This window comes from Podarcis tiliguerta (assembly GCF_965153285.1).
Source record: "Podarcis tiliguerta genome assembly, chromosome: 4".
In the NCBI taxonomy this organism is placed as follows: domain Eukaryota; kingdom Metazoa; phylum Chordata; class Lepidosauria; order Squamata; family Lacertidae; genus Podarcis; species Podarcis tiliguerta.
The window spans coordinates 97,479,752-97,497,244 of NC_139537.1; the positions used below are offsets into that span (position 1 = coordinate 97,479,752).

Genomic DNA, 17,493 nt, shown 5'->3' on the forward strand with positions numbered 1-17,493 from the left:
TTCTGGTTAGTTAATCTGACTAGTTTAAGGGATACCCACATTTTCACTGGGCTAGCAGTGGCTGGTAGCAGCATTCAAATCTTTGCTGTGTGGCTGAGCCTAGCTACCATTTTAATTTCCCATAATGCCCTGATGAAGTGTCACTACAGAGCAAGGTGGGAAATTAAAATGGCACTTAGATGGCTGTTTGGAGCTTGTGTAGGTTGGAGTCCGTAGTGGCCCTGCCAGCAATCATAACAAGAAGGTTACTTTTTCAAATAGATGTTCAGATTCTAATGCAGGGATATCCAACTCCCAATAGACTGTGATCTACTCACAGTATAAAAAAACTGGCAGTGATCTACCCACTGTCATAAAAAGACTAGCTATGATCTACTGATCTGGCCAGGGGCCAGAGATCTAACAGGATCTACCAGGAACGCCACGCGATCTACCAGTAGACTGCAATCTACCTGTTGGACATGGCAGTTCTAATGTATATACTGTTACCGAGATATAACTTTAAGTCAGTTTTTATCACAAGGAAACCATTAAGACCAATGGATTTTCTAAGAGCGGCCGAACCATCCAGAACAGTGAGGTATCCTCCAAACCTGCAATGAGCTGCAGTGATTCCTCTCTGAGATAATAGAAGCTTAGAATAGTTATATTGGTAGAGGTGGCTTCAGTCTAGCAGCATTCCTGAAGAGATAAAAAGCAGCCCTTGAAATGATAGGTCATTAGCCCTGTTCAAAGAGAACAATATGCGATACGCTCTGAAAGAATGGCAGTTGAGAAGCCTGAGTTCCTCTAGGAATTCCCTGGATCAGAAGCAAGCGGCTTTACCCTTTTGCGTGCAAAGTGAAGTACGCTTAAACATCCAGCTACCCAGTTTCTGAATCAATAGGACAATTCTGAAGTCAGGTTTCAGAGCATCGATGGAACAGCTGGGGTGGTCAAAATAAGACAAATTCAAACTTTAGGTACTGTATTACCTAGCTCAGGTTTCAGCAAAAAGTTGGGCAGAAGTAAAGGCAATGAACGGCTCCACGGCAGATTTCTTTTTGTGTACTCCTCTTCATTTATTTACTGAATTTCTACCCTTTGGATTTGACAGCTAATAAGCAGTCAAGATAATGATTCTTCTGAATCCTCTCCATGCATGTTTCCAGAGGAGTGGCATGAGTCAAGATATGACATGGGAGTTAGTTCGACCCTTGGCTAAGGATATCTGAAATATCCTCTGAGGAATTTATCAGAACTCTCGACTTCCCAAAGAATCCCTCGGATGCTTTCACTTAGGAAAAAAATTCAACGACAACTGTGTTTTTGGCTTCACATATTAAGGAGGCCGTTTCAGAAGTTGTAAACAAATTGTGTTCTAGCAGCTGGAACAATTTATTGAAATACGCTTGATCAGATTGTAAACAATCTTTGACAGGCAGCCAATTTTGAGAGGAAGGACCCTCTTGAAAGAAAGGGGGGATAAACAGATGGATGAATTGCAGAGGAAACAGAGTTTAAGATTTCTTGAAAAGCTCAACCTCCACAAAGAATGGAAAGAACCCCGAGGCCATGAAACTGAATCCCAAAGAACAAAACCAGAAAAGGGAACCTTTGTACCAGTGGAGTAGTTCTGGAGGGCTTCGTTTAGGCACATACCAGGGCTGCCTCTCAGCAGGAGTATCAAAAATCTTTCTAGTTTTGAGAGACACCAGGTTGCAGCTGTGATATAGATGTCATTTCAAAGGACCTGTGATGAAATGAAGTGGGGGAGGGAGGGGTTGAGAAAAAAGGTGGCAAAGTACAGAATTCAAGCCAGTGGCAAAGCCAGATCCTTGCAGTAATGAAATGATGATCAGAGGATCTGACAATCAAAGCAGAGTTCTAGTAGTATCAGACTAGACTGTGCTGCACTATAGAACTTCTCTGTAGAATCTTGCTGATAATGTCAGGAGGTTACCCAAATGAATCCCATTTAACTACGATTCGGAATGAACATTAACATAAACCACTGCATTTCAAGCTGGCAACTCATTTGTGAAGGGCCACAATTCGACACCCACAATCGTCTGTTGTGAAGCCCTGCTGCTGCAAATGCAACAGATTCACCTTAATTTGGCATTTTGGGTGGAGGAAATAGGAGGAATGGAGAGAATTTGCTTGTCAGAATACTAGATATAAAACAGTTCTTACCAAGATTGATCAGGGGGAGGGTGCTTGCCAGTGAATGTAGTAAAAACTGGATTGGATTGGATGAATTTTGAGGGAAGACAAAATGTCTTAAGCCCCCTTTGGGCATGGAGGGGCTACACTACCACCCATACGTCTCTGCTGGCCCCTCCTCCTGCTAGCCACCCATTGGGAAGAAGATCTGCCCTGTGATTTAGAACCCTTGTCACTCAGCGCTGTGCGTAAGCCATGGTGTAATGGTTAAGAGCAATGGACTCGTAATCTGGTGAACCGGGTTTGCTTCCCTGCTCCTCCACCTGCAGCTGCTGGGTGACTTTGGTCTAGTCACACTTCTCTGAAGTCTCTCAGTCCCACTCACCTCACAGAGTGTTTGTTGTGGGGGAGGAAGGGAAAGGAGATTGTTAGCCGCTTTGAGACTCTTTCGGGTAGTGATAAAGCAGGATATCAAGTCCAAACTCCTCCTCCTCTTCTTCTTCTTCTTCTTCTCCGCTTCCTCCATAAGGTGAGGACTCAAGGGGGTGATGCTAGCAGCCATGGCTCCACTTTCCCACTTCAGGCATGACAGTTGTGTGAGGACAGGCACCCGAGGGGTAATTTAGCTTGAAGTGATGCTTGCAATGAGTTTGGAGGGTCCTGATTAGAAGAGGGTGGAGGAGATACAAGAAATTCCTTAGGGAGCAAAAGGCATTTCAGTAAGCCTAGTGATTAACAAAAGCCTCGTGAAACTCCTCCCCCCCCAAAGTCGGGGGTAACGTATGGTTGTTCATCCATATAGGTTTGTCACTGTGAGATGGTCACATCCTGACATAGATTTCTCACCTACTGGGTCAAAGGGGGACTTCTGTTTCCTCCACCTGCAATCCGTAGGAGAACAACCTCACACTGGGAGAATTGTGGCTTCTCCTCTAGGACAGGGGCTACTTGTCTATAGCAACTAGCCCTATCTGGTGATTGTTTTTGCTCCACTCTTGAGGCTCATCCTCAGTCATGTTCTGTAGGCAGAATTTGGAAAGCAAGCATGAAAGCTGAAATTGATTTTATCAAGTGCTCCCTAACTCACATCTCTTGCCATAGGGAGACTGCTTACACCACAGCAGCTACTACTGAAAATTGTGTTACATCCTCTGGCTTAGGGACTTGCCAAAGATCAGAATACATGAGATCATTCTGTAGTTTATCCATCTGAAAGGACTTAGTAGCCAGTGAAAAGGTAAATGGTTTTTACTTCCATCCTCCAATACCATGGGATGACATCCATTGATCTTCTCCCAGGATGGCCGCTTGGGAAAACACCTGAACTGGTTGCTTCGCCAGGCTTGAACTATATCTAATGCATCATTTATCTAAATTTATTCACAGCAATATTTCATATTGAGTCTGATAGTTGTTTGAAATGATTGCATTTAGTAACACATTACAGTATTAAGATTTAATGATTTCTTCACATCTTTGCTTAAGTATGCAGAAGCATCTCTCAAGTCTCTCAAACAGTAGTGTTTTTATCCCAGTTATATTTTACTGGCAAAGTCCAAATGGAGTTTATAATGTTTGCCTGAATTTGAGATTTTGGGAACACAAGAAGCTGGCATAAAGCAAGTCAGTGTAAGAGATGGCAGCATAAAGTTATAACAGATCCAAACTCCATTCAGCAACGAGACTGCTGCTGGCTGAGCCAGCCTAATCCTGGCAGAGAGAGAAAAAACAAGCCTCTAAAATACTGTTTGAATTACGCCACCCTTTTTGCTGTCTTAAATTATGGTGGATTTCCAGATCATGTGACCAAGCTGAACAGGCTTAGGATCCAACCTAATTCACACACACACCCCGGTTCCACCACATCACATCCCTGGAACACCCCCCTTTCAGGGTTTACACTAGCTTAAGTTTACACCTAACTTGTCTCATCCACTTGGGGGCTGGCAGAGCTGGGATGGGAGGGATACATCGTGATAGGCAGCTCCCCATTTATGTGGGGGTTACATTCTGAGGCACTGAACGTATTGGAAATACACCACTGAAAAAGCCTGTAAACACTTCGTTCCGCTCTGGCCCCACCCCTTTTTGTGACATTTCTTTGTCTTTTTCAGGCCATTCTGGGTTTGGCGCGATGTGTTTATGTGCAGTTGCTCACATATTGGATGCACCCAAAATGGCAGCTGCCTGTATATACCAGCTGAGTTGAGGATGAGTGATTTAAGCCGTCATATTCTGGCTATGCCAAGCAGTTTATGGCTTGGTCAGAGATCCACTGGATTCTAACCCACTCATCCTGCTGTAGGATTGCTTCCTAAATTAAGCTGGGTGATATTTAACTAACCTTTACTCAGAGTAAAATGAACATCCCTAAGTTAGGTCAGTGAGTTTACTCTGAATAAAACATAGTTGACTACCACCCACTGGTTTTAACCACATATTTTCATTGCTATTATGTTATGTATTTTTATTTAGTTTATTGTTCTTTCGAGTTTTAATATACTATTTTTTGAGAGTTGCATTTAAAGCTTTTTTATTAGAAAGGTAAGATATGAATTTCTTCAGGTCAAATAGAGACATGTATACATATTTTAAGTTTTTGCCTCGCTGTGCAATTTCTTTACGAACCCCGGAGTTTTGCATATATAAACAGAGTTTTTGGATTGTTCCTATTGTTTTGGAAACCATGTGGAAAAGAAACTCAGAAAACCTTAGTCAAACCATTGTTACAGTGCCTGCTGTGGTTGTATGATCCTTTTAAGTCTATGAGGACCAATCTTTGTGCTGAGCTTTATTGAAAGTTTAAATTGCTGCCAACACAAAACAAGTACCCAGTATAATACAGTTTTAGAGCGCAGCAAATACGTTAACGTCCTCTCTCTATCGGGTTTTTGGTTATAAATCAAGAAGATTATTAAGGTGCGGTAATTGTAACAAATTTCATGAATCTGTGAGGTTATTTCCCTCTTATAGTTTAATATTTTGCTCTGTTTAATAGCATAATCCTTTCTTGTGCAAATTAAATGTAATAACTCTTCTTTATTCATTTTGCTTTGAAAAAGCACTTGTAAAAGAGAGTGGATATTTAATGACAAGAGCAAAAAATGTTGGTACACAGTCTAGCCAAAGCTGAACACATGATTTTTATAGAAGAGTTAAGCATTTGTCTAACAGCACACTTTTTGCATATTTTTTGAGATGTAAGTCCTTTTGTATTCAATGGGATTTACTCCCATTTCAGTGCTCATATGATTGCAGCCTTTGGGAACAAGCCTATGCACAAAATGCTGGTGTAAGGCAAGCTGGTAATAAAGTTGTAAATGGATATTGCCAAAGGATTTCCTCCTTTAATTCTTTGTTTCCTTCAGATCATGTCCATAGATTTTAGTTGATCACTCAGTTCACAGAACCAGCAAGTTGGCCAAAGAAACAGGCAGTCCTGAAATCCTGTGTGAAGATGATATAGCCTTCCTGTCGTTCATGTATGTTCAATACAATCAGAATCAGGCCTCATAGAACCCAACAAAATAAAAAAGTGATGCTTTGATATACTGTACTTTAAATATAATGAAAATATTTCTAATTTTTTTTATGCTTTCTGTTGTTTCTGTGCACAAACCTCTTGGAGTACCTCATACTAGAGAAGTAGGTTATAAAATAAAAAAGTGATACAGTGGTAGGAACAAATCCCACAGTTTGTTTTGTTCTTGTGAACACATCCTTTGCCACAGAAGACAGCAAAGTGTTGATCCCCAGTGGAAACAAGGCAGTTCTATCCAGATTTGCTTTCCTACTATAATGCATCCTAGTTTAGGTATTTTTTTTACACAGATTTGACACATTTCTGTTACGAATCAGTTCCCTCCCACATTTAATACCTTTGCCACTGTTCAGTGTTGAGATTTGTTGGGAAAGGGACTCAGCCTTAATTCACAAAGCAGTCAACAGATTTGTAAAAAGAAAACTCGTCTGTGCTTGTCAAAGATGCAGGAATTCATTAAACTGTATTTAAAGAGCACATTTATACTTTAGGGATTTTGATGATAAAAGTCACTTTCCCTTGCCAATGTCATGAAGCAACTGTCATAAAACTGTGGCACTTTTATTGATGCTAAAAATCATATGTAATTTGACTTTTACAGCAGGTAATAGAATCCTTCTGGTTTACTGTTTATGGTTTATTGGATCATTCCAAGGTTCTCTTAATTATTCATCCTCATGAGAATGACAATTATTACAAAGGGGGTTTGGCGAAATCTTGCTTTGGTTCAAATAACCCGACACAAACAATTACCAATTACAATTTTGGGCCACAGCAGTCTATGTCTTGGCCACTTTATTCCAGAGTAGCAATAGTTGAGTAGAAAGTAGAGCCATGGGAGGAAGCCGTAGTTCATCTTTTAAGAGTGTCAGAGAATAACTCTAAGGCAGTGGTGGGGAACCCCAGATTTGGGGGCCAGATGTATCCTAGGCCCCTTCATTGAGCCCTTGGGGCTCTCCGTCGGCAACACCTCTTCTCCAGACCAATCCCTGCTCCGAAGGCTTCACTTCTTACTGGCCATACTCTAGACCACCCTTAAGAGCTTTTGCCTGGAATGTGGCCTTGATCTGTGATAATGCCTCCTGCATCCTAGATGAACAGTTGTGTTTATTGAAGCCTCTGACTTCCACATGGCTAGATTACAACCAACTATATCAAGCATCACACCTGCTGCTCCACCCATTTTGCCTCTGGCCTCTCCTACCACTGGTGTGTGGCCCCTGGAAGGTTACTCATGAGATAATGAAAAAGTTTCCTGTCCTATGGCCTGGTTCCCAGGGAAGTGGCAAACCTGTGTAGCAAGAGGTGTGCTCACAAGATCAAGATGGAGCGAGAAAGAGAGAGGAGGGAGACTTCTCCATAGGAACTGGAGAAGTATGGAAGAAATGTGGAGGCATTCTAGCCTCACTGTCTACATAGCATGCTAGGTTTCTATGTGCAGGAACTTATTTATTATTTAGGGAGAGTTATTCCACCACCTTCAGTGTGAGTGATATATGCCAGATATGGATTTGGCACCTAAGAAAGAACAAAGGGCAGGAATCACCTAACAGGTCCCTGCACAAGGACTCATTCAGTTGAGCTCTCCCCGTCCTCTTCCCTCATATACCAAAATTGGTTTGGGGAGTCTGTGAGACCCCTGAGAACAGCATGTGAGGGGAGGGGGATCATTCCTTCTGGCAAGCTGAAATGCTTGCGTTGATGAAATGATGAACTTAGCATGAGGTAGAATTCTTCCCTAGGCCTATATCATGGTGGCCCTTTCTGTGGCATCAGTGGTCAAAATGGCACAGGTAGCAGGTATTTGTGGCATCGGTGGACAGGAGCAGAAGCATCCAAGGGCTCAGCTATGGCCTAAAATCAGTCCTTCACTTCCATGTACTTGTGTCCTGCTATGCTGTTGCCTGCTGTCCAGATCAGTAGACCAGAGGCAAAACTGCATGAAAACATCAGGGATATCTGAACTACAGAGAGCAGCTGAGAAGCTTGGTCTCATGCTCAGAGCTGATTTGTGGCACATTTGCTCCCAAGGCTAGCTGCTGCTGCTCCATATGATACACTGGCAAACCTTTAGTGCAAAAATACCCATTTTGCTCTCCATACCTTTGATCTCTCTTCACTCAATGGAAATCTCACTGTCTTTCAAAAAGGAGAGAACACTTAGTCTCAGAAAGTGTCTGAATGCCCTTCCTTTGATGAGATGTGACTTCAGCTTGACATGAACATGCCCATTCCAATAGCTGGGTAGTAAGCCCCAGGATAAGCCATAGCTCAGCTGGCAAGACACTGTTACAGACACGATAGCTGCTTTGTCATAACTACAATAAAAATTAACCTTTTGGAAGCTGTGTAAAGTTTCAGTCATAAGGGCCAAAATAAGCTGTGAAAACAAGGATTAACTTCCCAGCAACAATCCCACCAGAACAGAAGCCACTTCCTTTTCAAATGAAAATGAAGCACATACACGTGCTTCTGTATACTTAGATGAACATGAAAATATCAGCCTGCTCATTTTTCTTAATCTCTCTGTCCAAACACTAGGACCAACAAAGAATCTCTTATCGATGCTACAAAGAAAAGAAAGATGAAAGCCTGCAAACCATGTGCTGTGTTAGCTGTCCCACAAGTTCTCAGAAGTTTCTTCTTCCACAAAAGAGGCTTCTCTTTTTCTTCCTCATTCAAACGGCACAAGAATTTCTTCATAATTTCTTGTGAGTTTGGTGGGGTTGAGCTTATCATTATCTTACCTTTTGCTGCAGATGATACATGTGTTTTCTTTCACACATGGTTTGCAGGCTTTCATCTCTCTTTTTCTTTGTAGTGTTCAGAAGAGTTTCTTTGTTGGTCCTAGTCTTTGGCATGTCTCTGCGCCAAGACAAAAGTGTGGCGGATCCTTATCTGAGAGATGTTGTTTCCACATGATGCAGACTTGAGGAAGCTCTACAGAGACTCAGCTACCATTTTGCTCAAGCCTGCAGGGAGTTGGGCCTTGCCATCAGCCTGATGAAGACCAACATCTTGGGTTAGGATGTCGCCAGCATTGGTGACCACATGGTTGAGGAAGTAGAACATTTTGTCTTTCTGGGTTCCACCATAGCCAGCAATCTCTCCATCAACACTGAGCTGGACAAGTGTATCCGCAAAGCAGCTGTGGCAATGGCTCACGTCTCCAAAGGGTATGGAAGAATGTGGTGCCAACATCCAATACCAAGGTGAAGAAAGTCTACAAGGGTTATGTGTCAGTCAGGAGCAATGCCTCAATGCCTTCCATATGTGCTGCATCAAGAGGATTTTGGGTATCACATGGCAGGACAGAATTCCAAACAATGATGTGCTCTCCCAAGCCCACATTTCCAGCATGTTCACACTCCTGTCTCAGCAACGTCTACGCTAGCTTGGTCATGTCCGCAGAACGATGTCAGGATCTCCCAAGGATGTGCTTTATGGGGAGCTGGTTTCTGGCACCATGCCCATTAGCAGACCAGCTCTGTGTTATAAAGATGTCTGCAAACATGACATGAAGGCTGGCAACGTCAATCCCACTATGTAGGAATCCCTTGCAGAAGACTATGGTGCCTAGAGACAGACAGGTCCTGCATCCGCAGCAGTGACCAGAGGAAGAATGACTTCTGGGAGGAGCACAGAGACAAGAAACGTTGTGGTGCATCTGCAGCAGCTCATCTAGATGCCTTCATCTGCCTCAGCTGCAACAAAACATGTCTCTCCTGTATGGGTCTCTAGAACCACAGCAGGCACTGTAACCTTCTACGATCTTGACCTCATCCCCAAATGTGCACTCCTCCATTGTCTCCTGAGGCAGATGGATGCCAGCCAGACATTTGTGTAGTGCTCAGCGCACTCTAGCTTCTCTGACTGCCCAAACTTCCTGACCTGAAAAGACTCAATGAGTTGCCTCATTATGTCTTTCCCTGGGCTTTAATTGGGACATGGCAAAGTGAGACATCTGGCTACCAACCCCCTGAGTGTAGGGTGCTAATTTTGTTTTTAAGGGAAGTGCTCCCTTTAACTTTTAAGAAATCTGCATTGTTTTCTTTAGAAGGAACAGGTGTTTAGGCACACAACAGACTTCTCACACCCAAGGATGTAATGGCATTTTCAGGAAGTTTGAGAAGGAAGGCTTCACAATGCAGACTACCAGACAGATGATTTGCAAATTAAGTCACAAATTCTCTCGGCTACTTTTAAATTAAGGAGAATGCAACAACAACAAAATTCCACAAACTAGTTCCGCCCCCCCCTCCCAAAAAAGATTTCATTTCCTCCTTTGATAATTTTTGAATACAGTTTCTTTTCTCATTAACTACAATAATGAAGAGTTGTCAAGGAGTGGGGGGAATGGAAGACATTTTCACCACAGCCCTAATGTGTTTGTGTGACAGAAAAAATGTGTGCTGATTAGTTGATTAGTTCTTTACTTTGTTCTTGTACAGACTGTCCGTGACACTGATCATTTAACTTGTGACTTTGCTTTTGCTGTAAAGTCTAAATTATTTTCTGAGTGTTTTCACATACGTTGCTTAAAAAGCTCTTTGAACCTCTCTTTTGCTTTTTATGTGAATTCATGTACATTGTTGACATAGGCTGGAAAGTGCCATATTTAAAAAGCGTGGCTATTCTGTAACTTGACATAGGAAATTAAAGATGTTGCCTTTGAGTAAAGTCAGATGCAACATAATGAGGCTGGTTTAGAAAAAGCCAGACTAATTTGCAGATTGGAGCATAACCCTTCTTCAGATTTTGCACGTCTTCAAATTTTGCAATAGTCTTGACTAAAAGTAAAGGACCAAATGCATTTTAGTATAAAACACATCTGTACAGTGGCATAAAATATGTACCGGTATTTAAATGCATATTTTGCAATAAAATATTTTGGTAATATTTAGATACAAAATTTCATGCTTTTTTAAAACGCAGATTAAAAAATGGGACAGAAAACACTTCTGAATGAATATGTGGGAAATTGACACAGTACAGAAATAGACTGATCCGTCCAGCCTTCACGTCACCATATTCAATTTAAACATACTGTTTCCTCTTCCATGGCAGTCCGTATTGCAAATGTTGGCTTTTTGTGATTATTTTGAATGGCACAAAAACGGCTGCAAATTGTACTGATTTGCTTGCACCCATGAATAGCTTATTTTCCAGTATCACCCTGCCAAATGGTAAAGAGATTTTTAAAAACAATATATCAGATTCCGATGGGTGATAAAATGGTCATCTGCGTACACCACTACAATCATGTCATATGGGATTGGGATTTGGTTCCTCAAGCAACCTTTTTATACATAACATAATTTTATGAAAAACATGTATCTAAATTGTGTCTCCTGTAAGCTATTGTTGTTAGGAGCAATGAGGGGCCACAATTTGACTGGAAGTGGGGGCAGTGTCTGTCTTTGTGTGTGTGTGTACACATTTCATCAAGGTGCCTTCAACTCTCCCCCACCATCCCAGTAATTTGATTATGTTTCTTCGGTTACTCTTTCTTTTGGAGTGGTGTGGGAAGTCATTCCCGTAACACGGAAACCATCTTGTGACTGTGACACCCCCGAGAACAAAATGCTGATTTTGGGCTGGGGACATGAGTGTAATCACCTGTTTTTGTAGATCAGATTTGGAAAATTATAGGGCTGGTTCACACATTCACATTCAGCACTTGATTTGCATGTGAGAATGAGCCATGGCCTGTGAATCATCACTTGTAGAACTTGTATTTCATCTCATGTCATCCTGAATGCAATGCATTTCAATAGAATAAATTCCTGCGCCATTCGTTCCGCTCCCCCTCCACCCTTCTATGGATTAGCTTGAGGACGGAAGTGGTGCAGAAGGAAAGGGATGGACACACACACCTGCTTTGAAGTAAACAACAACAGACACCCCAAAGCAACGCATGAAGGATCCTGATCATGGGTCTCCCATAGCGTGTTTAGTTGGGCCTTCAGCTGCTAGTCACTCAATGTTGAGTAAAGATGTGATATGAACTCAAGCACTATATGAGGGGAAAGCCCACAGTTTGTCATGCTGTCTTCCATTCCCCTTCTCTGAAAGAAAGCTAATGTTGATCTATATACAGTGGTACCCCACAAGATGAATGCCTCGCAAGATGGAAAACCCGCTAGACGAAAGGGTTTTCCGTTTTTCGATGCACTTCGCAGGATGAATTTCCCTATGGGCTTGCTTCGCAAGACGAAAATGTCTTGCGAGTCTTGATATTTTTTTCCACTCCCCAACCCCTTTTTCTAAGCCGCTAAACCGCTAATAGCCTTTTAGCAGCTAATCCCTTAAGCCTTTAATAGCCGCTAATAGCCGCTAATCCGCTAATAGCGCTAATCCGCTAAGCCGCTAATAGGGTTGCTTCGCAAGACGAAAAAACCGCTAGACGAAGAGACTCGCGGAACGAATTAATTTCATCTTGTGAAGCACCACTGTATTACAAGACCATTCTAAGGACATGGCGTTGCTCATGCAGAATGTTATGAAGGGTAAGCTGTGCCTCAGGACGTAAGAAGGGACTTGGTAGATCAGATCAAAGGTCCAGCATCCTATTTTCATCTGTGGCCACCCAAAAATTCTAAGGAAGGATATGGATGGAACAGTACTCCCTGTTGGTACTCGGGTATAATTCCTCTGAACATGGAGGTTCCCTTTAGATATAATAGGTAAAGGTACCCCTGCCCGTACGGGCCAGTCTTGCCAGACTCTAGGGTTGTGCGCTCATCTCACTCTATAGACCGGGAGCCAGCGCTGTCCGCAGACACTTCCGGGTCACGTGGCCAGCGTGACAAGCTGCATCTGGCGAGCCAGAGCCACACACAGAAACGCCGTTTACCTTCCCGCTAGTAAGAGGTCCCTATTTATCTACTTGCACCCGAGGGTGCTTTCGAACTGCTAGGTTGGCAGGCGCTGGGACCGAGCAACGGGAGCGCACCCCGCCGTGGGGATTCGAACCGCCGACCATGAGATCGGCAAGTCCTAGGCGCTGAGGTTTTACCCACAGCGCCACCCGCGTCCCTTCAAATATTAGATATAATAGCTAATCACAAACATGTGTAGTCATATCAAAATGTGGCTTTCAATCATAGAGCTGGAAGGTCATTTAGTCAGACCCTCTACAATGTAGGAATCTCAGCTGAAGCATTCATGACAGATGGCCATCCAAACTCTGCTTAAAGACTTCCAATGAAGGAGAGTCCCCCAGCACCCGAGGGAGACCGTTCCACTTTTGAACAGCTCTTATGGTCAGAAAGTTCCTCCTGATGTTTACTCAGAATCTCCTTTCTCGTAATGGAGATTTGCTTGTCATGATGTCACCCCACATTTTCCAGTGGTGCTACTATTGCACCTGGCGCTGCATGCGCTATTTGCACTCCAGTCTGTTTATCTCTTGCATTCTCTGTCTCCTCTTTGTTTCTTTGAATCCCCATAGCTGAGATCAAGGCTGTATCGGCCGTCTGAATCTCTTGTTGTTGCACTTGAGCTGTGCCAGATACTGCTATCATTCAGAAGCTTAGCAAGGGGATTATGTATTGAAATGATTCCTAAGATATCTTTAAAAAGAAGGAATCTGTAAGAATAAAGGATTTGGCCTGACTTGTCACAGATGGATTACTGCATGCAATACTATAGGGTGATAAAGTGATGGCGTGCAGTGGTAATCCCCCCTCATTGGCTTATCAGTTTGTGTACTCTTAACATACAGTCATATTTCTCTTATTCATGATCTCTTACTGTACCTCAAAGCATATTTGTTAAACCTGAAAGCTGTTATCTCTAACAACATCTAAAATCAAGGATGCATTTTTCTCTATTTGTCTGATACTGTTAGGAGGAATCGTATTATCTGTAGTAAATTGGGCTGGCTATACATAGTCATTTCACTTGATATACATTATAATTACCCATCAAGTTACCTGTACAGATTCATCATTATAGACTATTCTTCATCTTCAGGGGAAGGGGCATAGCTCAGTGACAGAACACAAGTTTTACTTGTTCAATGCAAGTTCAAGTGCAAGCTCACAGGTGAGCATGTCTCGGAAAAAACTAATGTTGGGCTGCTGCCAGTCAGAGTATATACGTATTGATCTACTCAAGTGGTTGTTAGTTAGATTAGAATCTGCTTGTGTAGGTGGTAGTTGAATCAATGCACCTTCACGTCTTCATAATAAAGCTCTAGCCTTTTTCCTGATTTTAGTTCTGAACTTGTCTGTAATCAGATAATAATAACAACGATAATGATAATGGTAATGATAATAATAATAGTTTGTTTATACCCTGCCCATCTGGCTGGGTTTCCCCAGCCACTCTGGGCGGCTTCCAACAAAATATTAAAATACAATAGTCCATCAGATATTAAAAGCTTCCCTAAACAGGGCTGCCTTCAGATGTCTTCTAAAAGTTTGGTAGTTATTTTTCTCTTTGACATCTGGTGGGAGGGTGTTCCACAGGGCAAGTGCCACTACCGAGAAGCCTCTCTGCCTGGTTCCCTGTAACCTCACTTCTCGCAGTGAGGGAACCACGAGAAGGCCGTCAGCACTGGACAGAACGATGGGGGTGGAGACCCTCCTTCAGATATCCTGGACCGAGGCCATTTAGGGCTTTAAAGGTCAGCACCAACACTTTTAATTGTGCTCGGAAATGTCCTGGGAGCCAATGCAGGACCGGTGTTGTGCGGTCCTGGCGGCCATTCCCAGTCACCAGTCTAGCTGCCACATTCTGGATTAGTTGTAGTTTCCGGGTCACCTTCAAAGGTAGCCCCACATAGAGCGCATTGCAATAGTCCAAGCAGGAGATAACTAGAGCATGCACCACTCTGGCAAGACAGTCCGCGGGCAGGGAGGGTCTCAGCCTGCATACCAGATAGAGCTGGTAAACAGCTGCCCTGGACACAGAATTGACCTGGCTGACACATGAACAGAGTTCCATGGTATGATAGACTCATAGGCTCATAGAACTGTAGAGTTGGAAAGGACCATGAGGGTCATCTAGTCCAAGCCTCCTGCATTGCAGGAAACTTTTGCCCAGTGTGGGGCTCAAACCTACAACCCTGAGCTATCCCAGAAAACTAGCTTAGCATTGTAGGAAGAAAACTAAAGAAATGTGCTGACAGCTGCTGATGTCCTTTTTCTTTACCTCAACATGTACTGCAGATGTTTTGCCTGAGGAGCCGCCTCCCAAAATGCCTCAGATTTTGCTTTAGGTGCAATTAAATGGTAAGTGTATTAAGGGCTAATGAGTGACTTGATTCCATGAATCAGCCCTTCAATTAATCCACAACATATTTGTTTACTCAAGATGGCAAACCAGGTCCTGTGCCAAATGCCTCCTTGTTTCATGGAAATACCAGGCATTTGAGAAAATAACAGATTCTTAATGCATAGTTAGTTGTTGAAAGCTTTGCTGATGACACATTAACAGTATTATTAAGACTATTGAAACAAAAGATGTTAGTGTCAGCAAGTGTGGTGTAGTACCCTATAATTGGGGAATAATGAGAAGTGTTGGGTTTGGAGGGAAGGGAAGGGAGCCAAAACAAAACAGATGGCTGGCTCAGGCTTACCTAGGAGAAAGTCCCATCAAGTTTAATGAGGTCCCCTTCTGAATGGACATGGAGAGGGTTGCACTATCACAGAATCATGGAGCTAGAGGGGGTCTTGTAAAGCATCTAATTCAGTTCAGTGCTCAGTGAAGAAGACCCAGAGCTGGAGCATTCGCAGCACATGGCTGTGCAGGGATTTACAGAGTTGACATACCAAGGCAACCATAGAGACAATCCTTCAGCCCACCAACTGTTTTCTGCTCTCTTCTGCTAATGCTAAAAACTTGGCAACTGCTTGCGAGATGTATGGGTCATTATCAGTAGATATTTACCATAATTAATGGTAAAGAGCTCAGCAGAGGGTTAATTAGATGTTCACGAATATCATAGTACAAATTGCAAGATGTGAGGCATGTCCCACTGTTTTCACCTGAAGTTCATTACATAGGAGTCCATTGGAATGCTGTACAGTATCTTCCTAGCAGGACTTGGGAAAGCAAAGCATTTGTTCTGGCAGACGCAAAGGCTTTTTGACATATTAGCACATGCAGGTTGTTAATTTAATATGCTGGATGAAAGTTGTTTTCTCCACCCCTTCATCTAAATCATCAAGAACGCTGAAGATTAACAGCACTCCACCGGAAGCCTCTCTCCAGTTTGACAATGAACATGTGAAACCTCTCACTTTTTAACTCCTCAAATGGATTGTGGTGGCTGCAGAGGGGGAGGAGGTATTCTGCCACTTTGCATTACAGCTCTCCACCTGAAGTGATAGTTGGTTAGTTATTTGCTTGCCATGTTATGCCAAAGTTGATTTTTGTGTACCAGAGATGTTAAGTGTAATGCAAATGCCTACTACATATTCATACATTTGTTCTTAGGCTAAAGTGCTCTGCTTGTAAAGCCATCTAAGCTGGAGATATGTGAGCACCAAAAAGGCAATTACTTCACTCCATCAGTTTGGACTAAAAAAGAATACCATTAAGCTCTTTGCTTTAAATTTATTGTTCTAACAGGGAACAAGGAGAAGATTCTGTTGGGACACAAGTACAAGTATCCAAATTAGGAAGCTTTTATTCAATTATAATATGACAATGCCAGGCAGCTTTGTTTGCACAATCTGTAATTTACTAAATTTATGCACCTATCACAAGCAGTGTGCATATCTCTCTTCATTGATAATTTATCACATGGCGGGCGGGCAGAGTAAAGAAAGCCAAATCTAACACAGAGAAAATATTTCTTTCCTTCTTAAAGACTCATGCAAACTAAAAAGCCTTACAGATGCATGTTCTCCACTTGGTGGCCAAAATATGAAGTGGTGATTCTTGCATTGTGAACAAGTCATCATAGATCACCACAAGCAGAACCTTCACATTACCCAGAGTCACCTCAAATGCAACACATTTCACTGGAGTCACTTCACTGAGTCAGATGCCCATCATAAAGTGCTGAATGGCAAAGTGGTGATTAGAAGAGATGTCAGCCAATCCAATGTTATTTGTTGTCAGATTGGTTTCAGTAGAACTTTTAATTTGGATCCCAGAAATGCAAGACTAACTGCACAGCAGAGAACCCACGTCACCTTGAGCATGCCCAACAGGGACCTATGGTCACTTACTGACTAGCACATGTGTTTGCAAACAGCTGGCTGTTGAATTCACTTTGCATATGTAGATAGACTCATATCTAAGGTATAAAGTGGCCTGAGTTCACCAATGACAAATTTAAACTAGATTTAAATTTAGTTATTTATTTTGAAGCCTATAGCTTGTTTCTTTTTTAAATCCCTTGACAAAACTGAGGTAGCAAGACAGTATGAGGATTCCTGGATAGTGATAATAAAGGAAAACAGAAGTGTGATCTACCTACACATGCCTTTTCATCCCTAGTTGATAGGCCTCCTATTCTGGGAGTTATACATTAGTGCTATCACACTCATGTCTTGCTTGTGGGATTCACATACATATCTGGTTGACAAGTGTGAGAAGGTAGATGTTTGGTCTGATCCAGTAGGTCTCATCTTAAATGTAAAGGGTAAAGGGACCCCTGACCATTAGGTCCAGTTATGGCCAACTCTGGGGTTGCAGCGCTCATCTCGCTTTATTGGCTGAGGGAGCCGGCGTACAGCTTCCGGGTCATGTGGCCAGCATGACTAAGCCACTTCTGGCGAACCAGAGCAGCACACGGAAACGCCGTTTATCTTCCCGCCGGAGCAGTACCTATTTACCTACTTGCACTT

General features: G+C 42.6%; 1 protein-coding gene across 12 annotated transcripts in view; it reads left to right on the forward strand.

Annotated features, from left to right (window-relative positions):
* Positions 1–17,493, forward strand: part of PCDH9 (protocadherin 9) — a 746,233-nt gene that overhangs the window by 70,420 nt on the left and 658,320 nt on the right. Inside the window, exon 3 of one of the 12 annotated variants that reach the window (XM_083435785.1) lies at positions 8,508–8,677. The exons of the other annotated variants lie outside the window; for them this stretch is intronic. Coding sequence (XP_083291911.1) covers positions 8,508–8,537 — 30 coding nt within the window. The 3' untranslated portion in view covers positions 8,538–8,677. Of the gene's footprint in view, positions 1–8,507; positions 8,678–17,493 lie in introns of those variants that run through there. 12 annotated transcript variants of the gene reach the window in all.